Source organism: Sparus aurata, chromosome 5, assembly GCF_900880675.1.
Source record: "Sparus aurata chromosome 5, fSpaAur1.1, whole genome shotgun sequence".
In the NCBI taxonomy this organism is placed as follows: Eukaryota; Metazoa; Chordata; class Actinopteri; order Spariformes; family Sparidae; genus Sparus; species Sparus aurata.
Window position 1 is genome coordinate 32,936,852 of NC_044191.1, and position 19,740 is coordinate 32,956,591.

General features: G+C 41.0%; 2 protein-coding genes across 2 annotated transcripts; both read right to left on the reverse strand.

Moving 5' to 3' along the window:
* Positions 1-163: 163 nt before the first annotated feature.
* On the reverse strand, positions 164-5,015 carry LOC115582229 (protein phosphatase 1, catalytic subunit, gamma isozyme). The gene is made up of 7 exons (XM_030418047.1): positions 4,619-5,015; positions 4,066-4,197; positions 2,513-2,743; positions 2,309-2,413; positions 1,817-2,040; positions 1,144-1,278; positions 164-838 (listed from the first exon to the last, which is right to left on the reverse strand). Exons 1-7 carry the CDS (start codon positions 4,671-4,673, stop codon positions 749-751), a joined length of 972 nt encoding a protein of 323 aa, XP_030273907.1. The 5' UTR covers positions 4,674-5,015; the 3' UTR covers positions 164-748.
* Positions 5,016-8,242: 3,227 nt separating this feature from the next.
* On the reverse strand, positions 8,243-13,514 carry myl2b (myosin, light chain 2b, regulatory, cardiac, slow). Its single transcript, XM_030417318.1, has 7 exons — positions 13,355-13,514; positions 11,295-11,387; positions 11,102-11,177; positions 10,263-10,367; positions 10,061-10,139; positions 8,747-8,795; positions 8,243-8,662 (listed from the first exon to the last, which is right to left on the reverse strand). Exons 1-7 carry the CDS (start codon positions 13,355-13,357, stop codon positions 8,558-8,560), a joined length of 510 nt encoding a protein of 169 aa, XP_030273178.1. The 5' UTR covers positions 13,358-13,514; the 3' UTR covers positions 8,243-8,557.
* Positions 13,515-19,740: the final 6,226 nt, after the last annotated feature.

Sequence of the window (19,740 nt, forward strand, 5' to 3'; positions counted from 1 at the left end):
ATTCTGTCTCCCCCTTGTGGGTGTTGACTGATGGGAGCCCCCTTTGTTCATGACGTGTTATTGTGCAACACCAATCTTTGCAATTTCCAGTTTAGTATTTCAGTTTGTACTGTGTGTTATATTTTTTTCATCTTTAGGAATAAATGACATTCAGATACCAACATTTCCCCCTAAAATACACTCAAAGTTTATTAGAAAGATTTAGACATTACAAGAGTGCTTCTTTATTCATTTAATTTAGCACAAGACTTGTTTAAAAATGTGATGATGCAGTGTAAATCAATATCCTATGACACTGACCGTAAATAAACTGTAAATAATGTTTAACAGAAGTAAACAGGTGTTTGTGACTCCCCCCCCCCCGCCCCGTTGGTTTTATAGCCATTAATACCCAATGCCGACAGTGAGAAAAAGATGACAAATCAATAAGACATTAAAGAAACTGGAAAAATTGTGCACAGCTTCAAACAAGGCATTCCTGTGCATAAGTAGCCGTATTGTTACATTTTTCCTGATTGAACAGTCATATGTGGCAAAGACTAGCTGCAAAATGAGTGCAAAACACCTGAGGTTTTCATGGTGACATATCAATTTACCCCTGTGGACAAAACAACAAAATATTTTGCTTTCATCGTGTAGGAGTGAATATCTTTTCAGTATTGGCAGCACGAAGGATAACCAATCCTTCAAATGCAGAAGACGAAAGCAGAACAGAGGAGTGAGACTCCGGCTATTTGTGCCCCTCCACTCATTTCTTGGCTTGCTTGGTGACCATGTTACGAGGGGGAGTCACGGGACGGCTGCCGTTGGGCTTCTTCTTCTCAGCTGGTTTCAAAATCTATAAAAAGGAATATGCAGAGTTGATAATGTTGAGCGCGGCAGCATCAGATTACTATTAAACACACCTAATGACGCAGTCGTCCTTTTGTGGGTGATCAAATGTCGACCGCAGCAAAAAAAAATCGGATTCTAAAAGAAGATTTTGGGACGTTTGTGACGGCTGCTTTTCATTATTTTTAGTATCTAGATGACCTAAAGTCAATATAAAACAAATAAAGTTAAGAGAAATTAATTACGCCCATGTTTTATAATTACCCAGAATGACTAATTAAAGTGGAGTTCATATCATCCTGTTACACTTACCTGGAAAGAGCACATGAGGGTCTCATCCACACTCATCATGGCACCAGCGTTGTCAAACTCCCCACAATAGTTCGGCGCTGAGAACAAAGTGACGAGCTGCCTCTTCGCAAAAAATTCATAGCCATCCTCAACAACCTGCGAGTGAGATAACGGTAGAAAAAGACCAGATTACACACTTATAAAACAAAAGAAGAAACTCCCTGAATGGATGTTCACTGTGTGAGCGTGAAGAGTGTCAGTGAAAGCCTCGAGCAGTGGTTTTAAAAACCTCATGTGTCGGGACTCATACAGAGAGTCACAAGACAATGGACACAATTGGAAAGCAGAGAACAAATGATCATGTGTGTTTCCTTCAGACTTTCCTCTGGTCCCTGTTTTTCTTGTGACTAACTGGATTATTTTATCTCATTCTTGTTTTACTGGTTAAAACTACTAGAATTTCAGCACAGAAACAGTGCTCAGGAGTGACTGGTGGACATTTCTTTATTTTGAAGGGTCAAACCCCCAAAAGGTTGGGAAACACTGTCCCATGTACGCAGTGTGTACCAGTTCTCTGCACAGTGTGTGATAACCTGCACTACTTGGATCGAGTGTGTCTGCATGTCCAGTGGACTGCAAACATACAGCCACATCTCACAGTCTCATCTCTGCCCAGAGGACAGAGGTCACTTACCTGATGAGCACGACAGATCAGATCCAGGTCATGCTTGTGCAGGAACTTGGCCACCACCTCTGAGCCGAAGGTGAAGGATACGCCCCTGTCGTTCTCTCCCCAGCCCAGAACGTCCTTGTCTGGATCAGACCAGAGCAGATCGCACAGCAGACCCTGGTCGGGCACATCAGTGGGGCGCATGATGCGTCTGATCTGCTCCATGGACTGAAGGTCAGGTGACAGTCCTGAGCAGAAGGGCAGTAAAAGTACAAATAAACACAGTGACATCGCGGTCGATATATATTACACGTGTGTGAGGCCTACGGCAGCTGATAGACTGAAAAAACAACATTACTCAAGGACAAATGACAGTGGATGACGTCAAAGGTAGACTACTTTGGACATTCTGGTTAAAACTTCACAGCCAAACGTGACGAGTGGAATTAACTAACACAAACCACCAATTTTTAGACATATGGTGGGTTTACTTTAAATTAAAAAACAAAAACTCACCTCCATGGCAGCAAAAGATCTTCTCATCAACAATGGCGGCAATAGGGAGGCAGTTAAAACAATCTGTGAAGGTCTTCCAGAGTTTGATGTTGTACCTTCTTTTACCTAAAAAATAAAATGTAAATATACCAAGTCAGCATTATCTAATAGAAATAAGAATCATAATCCAGAGTGAGCTCGCACTGACAGAGGCAGAATACTCACACTCATCATAGAAACCATATATTCTGTTGATTGAAGCACACTCATGGTTTCCCCTCAGCAGGAAGAAGTTCTCTGGATATTTGATTTTGTAGGCCAGCAGGAGGCAGATGGTTTCCAGAGACTGCTTCCCCCTGTCCACATAGTCACCCAGAAACAGGTAGTTGCTTTCTGGAGGGAAGCCCCCGTACTCGAACAGCCTCAGCAGGTCGTAGTATTGCCCGTGGATGTCACCTGCAGGACGGAGGCAGATCAATTTATCTTCAGGACCGAACTAAAATAAAATGCACTCGTGTTTTAATTGTCCTCGTCTCTGTGGTGACATATTCCAGAACAGCGTCCAAAAATTTCCACAACTGCTCACACTGCACAAAGACAGTCATCAGGTTACCTTACAAGACAATAGAGGAGACCATCTTAAAAAGGCTGGTAGACCCATGTGGACCAATCGGGTCACATTACAGACATCCCTCAAAATACTTTCACACACATGTGGACCAATAAAGTTAAGTTACTGAGTGAACATGCTCCTGAATCAGACAATAGAACTATGTAGGCTGACTACATGGCACTGTGGGCCTGCAAAATAATCTTAAACCATTAAAAATAAATATTTTTATCAATCAAAATATGCATGCTCACAATAGAAATAGAATAACAATATAAATATATTAATACAAAAGTTGGTGGGAGCTCAACATGTCTTCTAATGCTTATCCTTGAACAACAACAACAAAAAACTTTTCCATGATGTTTGATTTTTTTTTAGATACAAATGCATCTAAAAAAATGAGACTTTCACTGGAAAGTTTATTTTTTCCCCTTAATCTAATTCATAAAGTGAAATATTCACAGCCTTTTTTTGTTCAAATGGTGATGATGATACAGCTTACAGCTCATGAAAATCAAAAAGCAATTAGTTCAAAATATTTAAAAAAGGACTATTATGGAGAAATGTCGACCTTCCTCAAAGTATGTTCAATTATGCACTCATTCAATAGTCAGAGCTCCTTTTGCACGAATTACCGCATCAGTGCTGCGTGACATGGTGGCGATCAGCCTTTGGCACTGTTGAGGTGTTATGGAAGCCCAGGCTGCTTTGATAACAGCCCTCAGCTCGTCTATATTGTTGGATTTCTCATCTTATTTTTGATAATACCCCATGGATTCTCTACGGGGGTTCATGTCAGGTGAGTTGGCTGGCCAATCAAGAACAGTGGGGTACGTGCCAAGACCTGCTGGAAAAGGTAATCAGCGTCTCCATGCTGTGTGGAGATGCTGATTTAGGACTAGTGACTGGTGTAATCAAATACTGAGTGCATATATGAAAATAACTTTCCAGATGGTCTGAAGTATTGTAAATCCTTTTTTTATTGGTCTTATGCACAATCTTAATATTTTGCAACACTGGATTTTTTTTTTTCATTTTCATGAGCCGTAATCATCAAGATAAAAAGAAAAAATTAAATGACCTCATTTTTCTTTTTTTAATAAGTACACCTGTATATTCCATTTCTGATACATTTTTTTTACATATGCATACAAATCTCACTTACCACAAATCTTGAGGGGGGCCTCCAGCTCCAGCAGGATGGGTTGGCTGAGGAAGATCTCCCTGGACTTCAGGCACAATCCACGGATCTCATTCTCCTGCAGCTGCACATTCTTGCCAGGCTTTGCCCCTCTGACTGCAGCATGAGAACACAAACAGCGTCAGCGACAACAATGGTTCAACGCTGTTCTCGCTAATGTTGGCTGGAGCATTATTTAACTATGTGCTGTGTGTGTGTGTGTGTGGTACCAATGGTGAACATGTACACGGCGCCGCAGTGTTACAGTGTGATGAATACAGTGTGTGTTGGACCCAGCAGCTGCTACATGCCATTTTGTGCCCTTCGGCTACATTTACTGACATTATCAACCGGGAGACAGATTAAGATAAGCTTGACGACAAACAGTAAAGCCATTACAGCTAATAAAACCAATTTTTGGACGCGTTGTTGACAAACATACGGTACAGTTAGCCGTCTGTGTCCCGCTGGAATCTGTCATATTAACATTTAAGCTAATAAGCGGTGTTTTATTCGTAGTATTTTAACATTTGCTTACCTTCTAAAAGACGTTGGATGATACTGTCTATGTTGAGCTTGTCAACATCAGCCATTGCAGCGTTAGTGGGTTAATAAAATCGATTCAGTGAAATCTTAGGTGGCGAAAGCTAGCCCGCTAGCTATCTTTGCATTAGCTACGCAGCTAACGTTAGCTCGGTAGATTTTTCCGGCTGAGGGGTAAAGATGTTGGTGCGATTCTTTGTTTTAGCTGCTCGATGACACTTTGGACAAACTAATAAGCTACGTACACATCGCACTTTACAAAAAAAATCTACATCCGATGGTGTTTTTTTGCTACGAAACAGGGATAACAAAAATAAACGTCAGCCGCACTAGCTGCTCGCTAGCGATGGTGTCCCGTCTGTTTTTCTCTGCCGCACCTTGTACAGCTGCTTCAAGGAGGCTGCTGCTGCTGCTGGCCGCGCCGCTGCGGCCCCCTGCTGGCCTGGATGGAGAACGACACCCTGTAGTGGTATAAAGGGTCATTCCACCTTTACAGAGGAATTACACCTGAAAGAGACCTACATTTATTTCCTTCATATTGTAATAATAAAACAATAGGTTATTTTGATAATTACTGCCTTTTAAGCTAAAACTCCAAATGACGACTGTATAGATGGTTAAGTAGAGAATGCATCATATTAGATAGATAGATAGATAGATAGATAGATAGATAGATAGATAGATAGATAGATAGATAGATAGATAGATAGATAGATAGGTCATTATAGCAGTGGGTACATTCCGTACAAATGAAATGATAAATTAGGGCAAATATAGAGGCAGTAAGAAACAATAAAGTACTATATACAATATGCAATAAAAACAAAAACAAAACAAAAGAAAGCTCCTAACAATAGAATACTATATACAGTAAAATGCTTAGGTATGCAAATAAACATATTGAGGTAAATGAAATTAAATGTTGAGGTATATGGAACATAAGGTGCAGGTTTATGTACAGAAATAATATAAAGCGCAGTAGTTATGTGTGTGTTTTGTGTTATAGTCCACCACCAGGTAGGAATTACCAAATATTATCAAATATTACCAAATATTATTATCACTGTAAATAAAACTTCACCGTAAGTTAAACTTTGCTCAGCATTTTATTTTATTTACTTCAGTATTCTTATTTTTTTAACTTTGCATTTTATTGTATATAGTACTTTATTGTTTTTTGCATATTGTCTATAGTATCTTATTATCTATCACTCCGGTTAGACTGCACCACCTCAACCAAAATATTCCCAACACATTAAAGAGGTAATATTATGCGAATTTTCAGGTCCATACTTTTATTTGGATGTATTTGTAGAATAGGTTTTACAAACTTTAATTTTCTAAAAACATATTATTTTATCTCATATGGTGCATTGCTGCAGCATCCCTTTACACACTGTGTCTTTAACACTCTGTTTTAGCTGCAGAGTGAGACATCTCACCTTTGATCAATCTTGAGAGTTGAACATGTGCATTACTTAACAGGCAGGATGTAGCCAATCAGAGGCAGAGTAGGGAGAGTCATGCCATGTCAGGTAGTGTGATCTAAAATAACGCCACTACAGTAGTAGCAATTACTGTAAGTCGCTTTGGACAAAAACTTCTGCTAAGCACCTTAAATGTTTTAAATAAATATATGTAATTATATAACGCCTGCTACAAGGAGCAGTGTTTTCTGTGGGAGAGAGTAACTCCCTTCAGCGTGGACTGTGGACTTTTTCACTTTGCAGACCTTTTTACAAGCACAAAAATGCTCCATAACACAATAAAGGACAGGCAAAAAGCCAAAAAGCAGAATATGACCTCTTTAAATGTGATCTTGTTACCACGAGGGCCGAGGGGAAACCCTGGCACAACATGAAAATGAGACTCCTCTTCCAATCTCCCAGGCACCAACAGCAGCAAAGTGTTTTTAAAGGTTTTATTTAAAAAACACATTTAGTACACAAACAGACCGGCTGGCAGTCTGTCTGAGTGAGGAGAGCCCACAGGAACCGGGACGAGCCGGCCCATAAATATTCTGGCTCGGAGGCTGGAACCAATCAGCTCCCTCAGACAACACACACTCACACTCAGCCAAACACACACTCACACAGGTGACAAGACAGAAGGATTAAATCAGAAGAAATTAAAGAAATAATGGTGCATTGTGTGGTTTTGGTTGTAGAAATGTTATGAGAGGAGAAAGATTTTTCTGCCTAAATGATCAAACTCTCTTTGTTTTTATGACTGAACAAACAAACTGACCTTAAACGACAACACAGTTTCACACTGTTTTACTTTGTTTACATGTGGCGGACCCTGCCACCTTTGTAGCTTCAAACAGTATTCTGGGACCTTATTTTCCTCTGAGAGCAGCTCGTTTGTTCACTAATGAACAAATTAATAAAGCTGTTTCTGTCTGAGTCCGATTTCACCACAGCTATCAGCAAAATAAAAGTTCAGTACAGTTCAATTGGGCTCACACACGGCATGTAAAATTAATAATCTAACACTTATTCTCACCTGAAAACAGCACAGAAGCAGTTAAATTTTTCACAGTGAGTTGCTGCCATTAAAGCGTGTTACAGGGTAATCATGGAGGAGATTAATTATTGATGGTAGTTGCAAAATTGTTGTGATAAAAACATGGTAGGCTCCAAGAGGAAAGACATAAGTATTTAGCAGGTAATTATGCAGCAATTCTGTGTACAAAGCACCACTGACAACGATGCAGTAATTATAGGTACATTTAATTTCAGCATTTTGACAGTTTGTTAACTTAAAATCAAAGGATGGAAACACAGACGTCCTTAAATACAGCTCTCAAGCTTTTTGGCCTCCCCGACAGGAAAACACTTCCTGCTCATACTTGTTTTCAGTCGCTGGATTTAGCTTCCGTCAGACTTCAGTTTGATGTGGTTTAGCAGAACACAACAAAAACTTTGGTTTCTGATCTTCTGCTGCGTTATGAACCAACAAACTGCGGGTCGACTCCGACGCTTCACCTCTTTTTAAATCAAGGCTGAAGATCTTTTCGCATGCGGCTGCCTTTTACTGAAGCAATCTAAAGATAATGATCAATTACTTGAACTGCAGTCTAACTTTAACTGCATGGTCTGTTTTAAACCTTTTATAGTTTGGCTTATTTCTCTAATGGTTTAATGTTTTGTTTCTTGATGTCCTGCTGCTTCTTTCTAATGTCTCCTTATGTAATTGTATGTCCATTTAAAGCACTTTTTAGTTGCCGTGTGTCTGAATTGTGCCATACAACTAAACATGCATTGTCTTTAATTTCAGGAAATATTAAAATTAAGTGTTGCCTGTAAGGAAAACCACTTTCTCTGGCTGTTACATAGCTCCTTTCCCGATATCGTCTACGTTTCTAAACTCTAGACAGCCAGCTATATACAGCTAATTAAATATCACTACTGAAGCTTTTTTCTGCTGCAACTATAAGAAGTAAATCCGCACACAAATCTATCTCCCTGGGGCTAAATGAGAAGGAGTAATTGTTGTTCCTCGCTCTGGGATTAGCTCACATCCTCACAGGCCTCCATCTTTAACCTCCTGACCGCCGGAAATCTCCCACATCATCAAAACTTCACGGATTGTACAAAATAATATCAGTGCTGCTGCAGAAACATCAACCATCCCGTCCTTTATTCATTCAGCTGAAACACATCTCATAGCTTTTTTTTTTTAAACACTTTCTGTGGACACATACAGTTTTATTTTCACCAAAACACAGAGATTACATGAACATGGCGTAAAATATGAGGCAAACATGAACCTAAAACCTTGAATTTAACTTAATTATAAAAGCGGTAACATGGTTTATTTATTTTAGCTTGATATTTCTGCGTCAGTCCATCCATCCATGCACATATCTCGGCACAAACACAATCTTGTGATTGGTAGTTTAGTCCAGCGGGCACCTTGAGGAACAATGAGTCTACTCTTGGTCTTTCTCTTCACCGTGTGTGATGATGTGGACCAGGTTCTTGTAGTCCAGATTTCCCGCTACGTCTGGCGGGAATGCCACAAACATCTGTTCCATCTATGGGCACGAAATTCAGATTAGTGCGAGGAATACCTTTGATTAAAAACTCAACAATGTGATCGTCCGAGGAGGCGCTCTGACCTCTTCAGCGGAGAACCTGTCGGCCTGAGTCGTCAACATCTCTGTTATACTGTGAAGACAAGTGGTGGTCGAGGTTTTAATGTCAGTGTTAAGTTCAATGTCATTTATTTCTGGTGGAGTAAAGAGGATGAGCTGACGAGTCCGAGGAAGAGAAGCTGCTCTGGATACTTCTGTATCTCCTGTCAGACAGCAGCAGGGACGAGAGGATGTTTTTCTTTTAAAGGGATATTCCGGTGTAAGTTTAATCCATGGTATCTAACACACTGTGAAACTGTGTTAGACTCCCTCTCGAGAGATCAAGTTAGCAGACCGCTAATTTACGGAGTTTTATCAACCTCAGAAACGACCGCACGACAACAATACACTGCAGTAAATGGATCCAAATATAAACCGCCACCAAAAAGCCACAAATAATGCTCAGAACAGCACCAAACTTCAGCAACAGTACAAATAGGGTCTCAGCACATAGTCCGGGGCATCTAACCTCCTCTAGCTTAGCTGGATTTCTACTGAAAAGCTGACTAAATTTACCACTCTTCTGCAGCAGCTTCCTGTTGACGGGAAGTCCCGACGAGTCGATTACCGAGTGCAGTAGAGTTCCGCGGCTCATGGATGAAAATGTATGATTATGACTCCATGGAAAAGCAATCAAAGTTCATATGTGTCTTACCTGCCAGTTTATAACAGTTATTATCGAGAGCGGACAGGGAAAAGAACGGAATTGAGCATTTCTAACCGCACTCGGTAATCGTCGCGTCGGGACTTCCCCGACCCGGAAGCTGATGGAGGAGAGTTGAAATCTGTTTTTAGCTTCACAATAGAAATCCAGCTAAGCTAGCGGAGGTTAGATGCCCCGGACTATGTGCTGAGGCCCTATTTGTACTGTTGCTGAAGTTTGGTGCTGTTCTGAGCATTATTTGTGGCTTTTTGGTGGCGGTTTATATTTGGATCCATTTACTGCAGTGTATTGTTGTCGTGCGGTCGTTTCTGAGGATGCTGAAGCTACGCGAGCTAGCGCTCTGCAAACTTTATCTCTCGAGGGGGGATCACTGGGTGTCACAGTGTGTTAGAACATGGATTAAATTTACACCGGAATATCCCTTTAAGCCCTTTTCAGAATCAGGTTCGTATTTTCACACACAGAACCGAGCATGACGCCGCTCCAGTTTGTCATTTCATACAGCCGAACCAAAAGAGGCGTGACGTCACACATGTTGAGATCTTCCGCTGTCTGATGAGAGATACAGAAGTATCCGCTGTTGTTCCACCAACAGATGAGCAGACGGGACTTTACGTATCCAGACTGCTACTCACAAGTCTTTCTTTAACGCTCCTGTCCCCTCCGGATCAAAGACTTTGAAAGCGTTCAGGATGGTCTCCTCCGGGTCAGCGCCTGAAGATGAACAGTAGCTCTGAGTTCATGAGGGATTAAAACAACGGTAGCATTTTTTTTTTCCAGGAAATTTCACAGTCATGACTGTTTTTTAATCACATCAGGCAAAAAAAAACCCCTCACCCTTTAGTTTCTCTCCGAACATGGTGAGGAAGACGGTGAAATTTATCGGTCCTGGTGCCTCCTTCAGCATCTCATCAATCTCTTCTTGCTTGACATTTAAACGGCCTGGAGAAGGATGGTAGGTACAGTGGAACAGGGTTCAGAGCGGCAGCTAATGATTGTTTTCATCATTGATTAATCTGACTGGTATTTTCTCAATTAACTGGAGAATGGTTCGGACTGAAAGAAGTGAAAAATGCTCCAGAATCAGGGATCCAGAGAGTGTTTTCATTTTGGTGCATCCAATAATACATTTCTTCACACATTATGTAAATGACAAAAGAGGGAAATTACGGAAGCCCTGAGGAGCAAATGAGAATTGTTTTTTTTTTCCGGGTGATCATTTTTTTTTATATCTGATTAAATTTTTTACTCTCCTGTTTTTATGAATCTGATTGAAAAAAAAACAACCTTTTTTCCACCAGATCAAAAGTCATGAACACAGGAGATTAAATAATTTAGATCCAATTTAGAAAATGGAAAAAATGGGGCAAAAAAACTCCTCACTTGACCTCTCAAGGCTTCCGTAGAAAACATGTTTTTCTTCATTTAAAAAAAAGATAATGCAAAAATTAAAAAAATAAATCTCTAAATCTCAGGTGAATGAAAATATAAATGAAAATATTCAGATTTTTTGGGTGCGTGTGTGAACCCTGAACCCTGAGATGGCTTGTTTTATCCGAGCAAGCGTCCAAAATCAAAAATATCAAGTTGGCATTACATACAAACAGAAGAAATGCTCATGCGTGAGAAAGTGGAACTGTAATCAGTGACACCAGCAGACACGCAGGTGATCTTACCCAGAGCTGCAAAAGTGTCTCTCAGGTCGTTCTTGTCAATGAAACCGTCTCTGTTTTGATCCATTATGGTAAAAGCCTGCAGAAATAGTATTGTTACACGCTGTGATTCCAGTATGCACAGTCAGACATTCACCACAGACAAAACTGCTGACAATCAAAGAAGAAAGAAAAAACATTTGGGCCGAGCACTGACTTCTTTGAACTCCTGGATCTGGGCCTGTTCAAACATGGAGAACACGTTGGAGCTGGCTCCGTCTCCAGTCCTCTTCTTGGCTTTCTTGGGGGACTGCAGGGTTTTTGACAATGACACTCTAATCAGATCAAATATTAGACGCTGTGATCATCACCTGGCTCACCGCTCAGCTTCGCTCATTATCGGTTTTTACTGTGACACGGGGCGCTTATGATAACGAGCCAATGATCAGCAAACTTACAGAGTGTGGGGGCCATTAATTGCACAACAGGCGAAGGTTTACACCGGGGCATGCATTTCATTAGGAGGGATTACAAACACTGTCAGTTTGTTATGGAAATATTTACTCAAGCCTCCAATTTTGTGAGAATGCAGACTAAGCCTGGGGAGGGTGTGGTCCGCTGCCCGCACCCCCCCACAGTCCCAGGATCACATGAGGGATTATTCTATAGGGCCCGGGTGATGACAGGATGGTACACTGAGCCCTGTTTGATCAGAAATCCCTCGGAGACAAGGATTATGTCGAGCTATTTACATGACTGCCAAGGAACTGTGAAAAAGAGTGTGAGGGGATGCGGCGCGATGACATCATGTTGCTCGGATTCGCGGGCCTCTCGACAGCTGCTGTCTAACCCTTGTTGTGGATTAGCCCCGGAGCGCTCGTGTATCTGGTGGACGGGACCTCTGGCGCTCAGCTTCAAGTTGTTTCTTTATTTATTTTTTTGTTTGTTTTAAGAGGATTCGTGTAATCAGGGGATGCGAGGAGGAGTTTTTGCAGTTTGCTGGAAGCTGCCCAGCTCGGATCAGACTGAGCCGGACCGACAGAAACTTCATTGATCAGAGAAAAAAGCACTTTAAAGGGGCAGTGTGTGGTTTTGGAGACGTTCAAACTCAGGTTTTTAATATTTATGAGGTGATAATACAAACCAAGAGATGTTTAATCGTCTCATAATTGGATAAACAAGCTGTTGTCAGAGGAAAATAAGGTCCCAGATCACTGTTTTGAAGCTAGAAAGGCGGCAGGGTCCGCCATTTATCATCTTAAAGGTCAGTTTTTTATTTCAGTCATGAAAACAACAAGACTTTTTTTTTTTTAGGTTGAAAAAAATATGTCAATAACGATTTTTCTCTTCTGAGTAAGATTTGTTCCCCCAAAACTACGTAGCGAGCTGAAGCCACGCCCCTTCTGGTTTGCATCATGTGGCTTTACGTCAGAAAAAAATATGTTATGAAGTGTGACGGATAACTTATTGATCCTGTTTGTATTGTGCCATGAATCACACATATGATGGTAAGATGCATGATGTGATTTTCATCTTTTTTTCTAACAGCTTTTCTGTGCAGTGCCGGCGGCCATGTTGGTGTTGGTGACGTATATGGAGTGAGACGATGTCGTTCACTTGATATTTTAATTTATTTATGACAACCTGCGACTGTCATGACTTGGAAAATAATCTTTTAAATCTACAAAAACATCATATGTGTGATTCACGGCACAAATCAAGCCAGATCAAAACATTATTTGTCACGATGACTTCGACTCTCTGCGCAGTTTGCAGAAAGAGCTTCATTAACAAGGATCATTAACTATTATATTAATTGAATATCATCCATTCACTACCATACAAAGCTTTTCCCAAAATAAGATCTCCTCCTCTCCTCTCCTTTCCTCGTTTCCTTTCCTCCCACCTCCTTGTTTCCTCTCCTCTTCCATCCAGTCCAATAGTTTATCAGTTCAATTTCAGAATCGTTTCAGGTAGAGAAAAAATAATCAATAACTCATCAATAGGACAACCGGAGTGAGCGTCCTACTGATGATTTATTTTTTGTGCATCTGCATTCGGTAGCCACGGAGCATATCGACGCGGAGATTATTGATTCATTATCAGTGGCGTGAGCAGATCGAGATGTACGGTTCAAAACATGCCATGACAGTAAACAACATAAATATCTAACTCAGGGCAGAAACACATTGACCATGCAGCAGAGCAGAAGCTCTCCGTGCAGCCCGGTGTTGCTTTAAACAAGATTAAAAGCAAACGACAAGGAAACCCACTCACCATGTCTCACTGGGAGCTGGATGAGGAACCAAACACTATCCCGCTTGATGATGGAGCGGCACACACGACCAGGGCTAGATATACTGACCCCTCTCCCCTCTTTAATGGCGTAGGCTTACGGGTTATAAATACTCCATGCCCTCTTTTAGGCAGAGACCCAGGTAAAGGAGACTACTCCCTCGCCACCAGCAGCACCCCCCCCCACCATTGTCAGAGTTCATGAGATTTAGGGATAACAGCCAAACGCACATACCCCAGCACAGACACCCCAGAATAACAATAGGACATATCTCTGGCTCGGGAAGGACAGTTGTTTCTGTGACTGACCGTCGCCCAGCTGTCCTGTTAGTGGTGAAGCTGGTGTCACGTTGGCAGCTTTTTCTTAGTAGCACAATAAATGGAAACTCTCAGCTCAAAGAGCCGTGAGCCCGAATAAGACTCGATCCTGAAACATTAAGCCGAGCAGTGGAAAAAAACGTTACTGTGAGACTCTGATCATCTGACGTCTTCTCGTATGATGTGGTTGAGTTTTGGTGATGGTGGTGGAGACGTGGACTCAAGTCAACGTGATTTAGACTCGAGTCTTTTTTGTATGATATCAATATCAAACTGGCACTGATGTCTTGTCTTTCCCCCTTTATCCGGACCAGAACCTGCAGGCTACATATGAGTTTGTGTGTATCAAACCTGGACGATTATCAGAACCGATATTCAGCATGTTTCCAATCATCAGTATCTGTGATTTTTATCAGTCAGATTGCAGATAAAATATGCTATTTTAGAAATGTGCCTCTCTGGCTGTGATGCAGTATCCTCTCAAACAATGTCCCGCCCGCAACAATATCTGACGCGTCACAAATAACAGCCCATAAACACTGAGTAATCTGAATCTGTGGAATAACTAGTCTAAATATATCTAATAAACGTCGTGCAGAGGGAGAATAAAGTGGCAGAGAACGGAAACACTCAAGTAAAGTACCTCAAAATTGTACTTAAGAACTTTATTTCATTACTGGTTGTTCGACATTTTGACTGGATTTTAATTTTTTACTGCAGATGAATGTCAGTCCCACACATCTGTGTTTGAGGACATGTTAAATTGTGACAGCAGAAGGCAAGTTTTTGAGAGAGATGTGAAAATCTAAGCACCTAGGCTTTGTCCAGTCCTAAATATTAAAGGAGCACTCTGTAGTTTTTCGGGGACGACCCTTTAATCAGAAGAAGAGATCTTCACTTAATGAAACAAACTAAATAATCAAACTCTCTTTGTTTTCATGACTGAATAAACAAACTGAATTTCATACTGTTTTACTTTGTTTACATGCGGCGGACCCTGCCACCAAAATCCATATTTCTGAGTTTGTGCTATTACCTCATTAATACCGTAAATATGAGATTACTGAGCTTGAATTTCTACTGCAGAACTACATACTGCCCCTTTAAAGACGTCCCGTTGTGCTGATGGAGGAGGGAACTTCAGGACACCACTGATTATCAAAAAAAAAAAAAAAAACACATTAAAGTGCTAACTGATCTTTCTGCGTGGGTGAAAACACCTTCCGTCAGCAGATATTTCAACGTGTCACAGGCATGAGAAGCACAGGTGTAATTAATAACCTTCATTAAGGCTGCAGTGCAATTAAGAGCTCCAGCAGAAATAAAGACAAGAACTCGTATTTCTACAGACTGTGACAGATTTTAAGATGTACTGAAGCGTTCAAACAACACGGCCGAGGTTTCAGGTCCTCTGCAGACTTCTTTATTTCTTCGGCCAGTCATTTACCGGTCTCGTCCAGCGGGTAGTGCTGTCAACCCACAGCTGCACCACACACATCTGCTGCTCCTGACTCTCTCTCAGCATCACTGAATGAACTCACTGTTCCTTCATCTGTCGTCCAACAAACGCTGAGCTGCGTGTGCAATCTTAACGTGACGTACCTTCAGTTCCAACAAAACCACTTTAATTAACCTGCATCATGCATCATCAGGTGTTTAATTATGTTGATGTAATTTCGATTCATAAAAATTGCAAGACATTATCACATCACCTAATGAATATTTTAATAAACCTTAATGCGGTCGACTAATCACCCGCCTGTTTTTTTTTTAAAAACACAGCTAAAAGTGAAGACGCGTCGGTACCTCCAGGACACACCTGTACCTGAGAGTGTTGTTGTGAACACTGATGTGATTCTCTGCATACCGAGCGAGTCGTCGTGTTACTGTGAAAAATACTCAGTAGAGGTTGAGGAAAAGGCGACCGAAGTGCAAATAATAAGGTAATCTCTCTCCTGCTATGAGCTTTAATGTCGTGCTGTGACACACGTGGAGCCGCTCAGTCACAACACTCAGTCACAACAACGACCTTTCACAGTCGCAGGCCGTCCTAACATTTTGTTTTAAAGGGTAACTCCACCAATTTTACACATAAAAACAGTGTTTTCAGGGGGAAAAAGGTTGTGTAAAGCCTTTTGTGGCTCCAGAGGAAGCTGAATGTAATCTGACATATTGCCTCCAGTGATGTCACTCAATGGCTAAGCGGCATTCTGGGTAATGTAGGCAGCAGGTTTTGAAAAAAAAGAATATGAAAATACTCTTTCTTATATATTAAATTATATATTTTATAATTTCAAGACTACTGAGTTTATGTTGGGATGACTTATTTTTGTTGGCTAACCTGGAAGTTAGCGTCGCCCTGATTCCCTCGCCGAAAGACGGATAATCTCCACATTTGATCTTCACGTTGTAAACTAAATGTGTAGCAGGAAGAAGCTAATGTTAGGCTATAAACAGATGACATCACGGTCACATGACATAAACGCCACCATCTCTAAGCTTCTTACTATAAACTGATCAATGTACAAGTTGTAAAGTCAGAGTTAGAATAGTTTGTAACTTACGTGTGCCTGTAAAGACGGACAAGTGAGTTGATGAGTCTCTGTTTAATGTCCCCGACAACCTCTGTAGTCTCATCAAGACACTTGTTATTAACACCAGAAGGGCTTTGTAATTAAACTGTGGGACATAAAATTATGTATTTTATGATGTAGAAGAAGGAACTCATAGACTATGAGACGGGGGAACCAGATGTGCCTTCTTGGTCTTTTTACTTTCAAACAACTACAAATATTAAAGCAAAAACATTTATTTGTAACACAAAGTGTAGCTGCTGGAAAAGCAATTAAAAAGAAATGTCTTCAGTCAGACGCCCCATCCTTAGAGAACTGCTGCGACATAATCTATTAAATCTTTCTTTTTTTTTTTAATGAGGCTTCAGGAGAATAAAGTCGAGGAAATCTGGAAGAAGTGGAAAATCTATATTTCCCCCGAAACGCCCTTCTTTTGTTTGAATATGTTTATCCAACTCTCCATTATTTATTAATTTATCTAAAAATGCAAAACACCTCATGTCATGTGCTTGTTTGTTCATTTCTTTCTTGTAGAAAACTGAAAACAAATAAAGGAGGAAGTGTCAAACAAAAAGAAAACAGAGAAGAATATGTGAGTGCAAAGGTAGTGGACGCCAGGTGACTACATCACCCACAATGCATCTTGGCCACTGAGTGACATCACTGGAGGCAATTCTCCAGATTACATGCAGCTTCCTCTGGAGCCACACGAGGCTTCATGTTTTCACTCAAGACCCGTAAGGACACTTCAATGTGTAACTTGTCGTGCTGACTAAAGACTGAAATGTGTCGAAATGGTGATAATCACTCAAAAGTCACTGATAAAACATTTTACACACAGTCAAAATAAAGGGATTAAACCAACACCAGAGTCAGGTGACGTGTGATCGCGTCATCAAAGTCTTTACAGTCGTGATAAAAACGCACTGCAGGGACCAAAATGAGCCAAAGTGGTTTAAGTTTCACCAAACATGCTGTAAAAACCAGCCGCTCTGACTCAGAAAGTGATTTAGCATTTCATTATTTATCCGTCAGCATTTCCAAAGAATCACATTAATTTGAAAATCCTTCATTCAGTGACCTCATCAAAACAAGGATTTTCTGGATAATGTCCCTTCTGTGCGCCCGGGCCTCATTTTTTTTTTTTAGTAATCACGCATCACTTTTAAGATTAAGTGTTTTTTCTGAATGATGTATTAATTTTGTCGAAGGGTGACGAGGTTACTGTAAGAGGGCCCGTCGGGCTTTGTTCTTGTCAGCAGTCGGCGGTGAATGTAAGGTCAAGATTACATTCACAAGTACAGAACTGACTGAGTCGAACAGCGGAGGTCGAGGTTGTGGGTTCAGGTCCCCACCTGGGTCTCCACCGAGCCGTCCTAGGAACACAGTGTTCCTATCTAAATGTTTTGCGATTTACAACTGCTGGATCTGCTGGGAAACAGGGAGTTTCGCAAGTTTTTATTTTTTTAGGTGTGTAAGGTCAAAGATTAAACTGAGAAAACAGTGTGTACTGTGTGTCCTTAGTTAGTGAAGAGTCCTGGACCAGAGTTCAGCCTGTTCTTCACCGCGAGCTCACCCCGATCTGTGCGTCCGGAAGAGTTATTGTGTGAGAGGATTACAGATGTGTTGCACAGCGATCAGATCCTCGACTCTCACGTTATTCTGCACGAATGATGGAGGCAGGAAAACGCACGATATCAACTAAAGATGGAGCGTTTGCGAACGAATCAGTTCGAAGGAACGACTCTTTAACGTGAACGAACTGACCTGATTCCACGTTTCACTCCTCTCTCGTTGTTTCCTTCGTTCTGTCGTTGAATTTTAGCCAATGAGAAACAGGAAGCATAGCAACCGCTTCCATGAAAATAAAACATTTCATTTCGTTCGTATCATCGTTCTCGTTCAGTCAGTCAGTCACCCTTGGCTTACCTTGAATATACACATTATCCACTGTTGTGTTGTCTAAAAGTTCACATAATCATGAAGTTGCAGCCATGTATGTGCCTTGAACTACAGTGTTATGTTGACCGTTAGCACGATCGTTTGAGAACAAGGAGCTGAGAACTGATTCACCGCTAAACGATGTTGTACCGGAAACGAACGATACGAACGATTCTTCCTGCCGAAACCACCCGACGGGAACTAAATCTCGACATTGAACGACGAAATCCACCTCTGATATCAACGTCTCCAAACTGGAGTCCGGTTTGCTTTTTCCTTACGTGATCGGCTTTGACCGTGGTCGTCTATAGCTCCACTGTGGATTCTTACTTTTGTGATACATCACCATCTTCCTTATTGCATTTGAATCTTGTATTTTAGCCTCACCCTAGAGCCACAAATAAAAAGCAATAAGCAAAACTTTTAATAATCTTCCTTCACTTTCTCCCCTCAGGTGTTTGTCTCCGGCAGAAGAATATGTCATTGTCCCCCCCGAGGGGCTAAAAATATGACCCATGAGGATATTATTTTCTACCTGGACTGATTTTCATAAGGGATACCGGCGAGAAGATCTACCGCAGCCACACTGTGAGGCTGGTGAGCGGGGCGATGAGATGGTGGAACACGGCTTAAAAACCATTTGGGTTTTGATGGATCCGTTCATTCTGTGATAAAGGTGTAATTAATGGAGGAAATCACACAAAAGCTCATCTGCACATGAGCTCGGTTCTGACGCCGTTGGTCCAGCAGGGGGAGCTCCTGGTACCGGTGTCGCAGCAGCACAGCAGCCTGTGATGACCAGAGGAATGATTTATTCAAAGTGGGCAGAGAGCAGCATCGTGTTCATTTAATGAGTCTGAGAAAGTGAAACATGTCAGAGTGAATATTTGTATCTGTCATTAACTTATTGTGTTATTCTGCAGTCTTTAACATCGCTTTCTATTAAAGCCGGACAAAGATCTTCACTGACTGATGTATTTAAGCCTAAACAAACTAAATAAACGACATCTCTCTGTTTTTATGACTGAATAAACAGAACAAACAAACAGACATTGAAGGACAACACAGTTTCTGTTTCACTTTGTTTACATGTGGCGGACCCTGCCACCTTTCCAGCTTCAGAACAGTGTTTTCCAGCTTGTTTATCAGTTATGAAACAGATAAATATGTTTTAGTTTGTATCATTACCTCGTTAATATTGTTAATATTAAAACTAGAAAACAAAAACTACACACTGCCCCTTTAACTGGAATATCTTTTCTGCTACTCTGCTAGATTTCAGGTGCAAATCTGTCTGTTTTACTCCAAAACTATTAAAAATTAAGAATAAGAGTTAAAATTCCTTCTCCAAAACTACACACTGCCCCTTTACGATGACCTTTGACCATCAGTATGCAAATGAAAACACACAAAAACTGTGTTGTCCTTCAACGTCACTTTATTTATTCTGTTTATTCATTCATGAAAACAGAGAGAGTTTGGTTTAGTTAGTTTAGGTTTAGTTTGTTTAGGAGGAAAAATGTATTTCTCCTCTGA

Bases quoted from the DNA above. Each gene is read 5' to 3' on its own strand.
- LOC115582229 (XM_030418047.1), bottom strand. From the start codon at position 4,673: ATGGCTGATGTTGACAAGCTCAACATAGACAGTATCATCCAACGTCTT. The intron at 4,198-4,618 runs GTAAGCAAATGT...CTCATGCTGCAG, and splicing joins CATCCAACGTCTTTTAGAAG to TCAGAGGGGCAAAGCCTGGC. The intron at 2,041-2,308 runs GTGAGTTTTTGT...CCTTCTGCTCAG, and splicing joins GATCTTTTGCTGCCATGGAG to GACTGTCACCTGACCTTCAG.
- myl2b (XM_030417318.1), bottom strand. The intron at 8,796-10,060 runs GTGAGTAGCAGT...TTGTCTTCACAG, and splicing joins GGAGCGTTAAAGAAAGACTT to TATAACAGAGATGTTGACGA. The intron at 8,663-8,746 runs GTCAGAGCGCCT...TCGTGCCCATAG, and splicing joins ACAGGTTCTCCGCTGAAGAG to ATGGAACAGATGTTTGTGGC.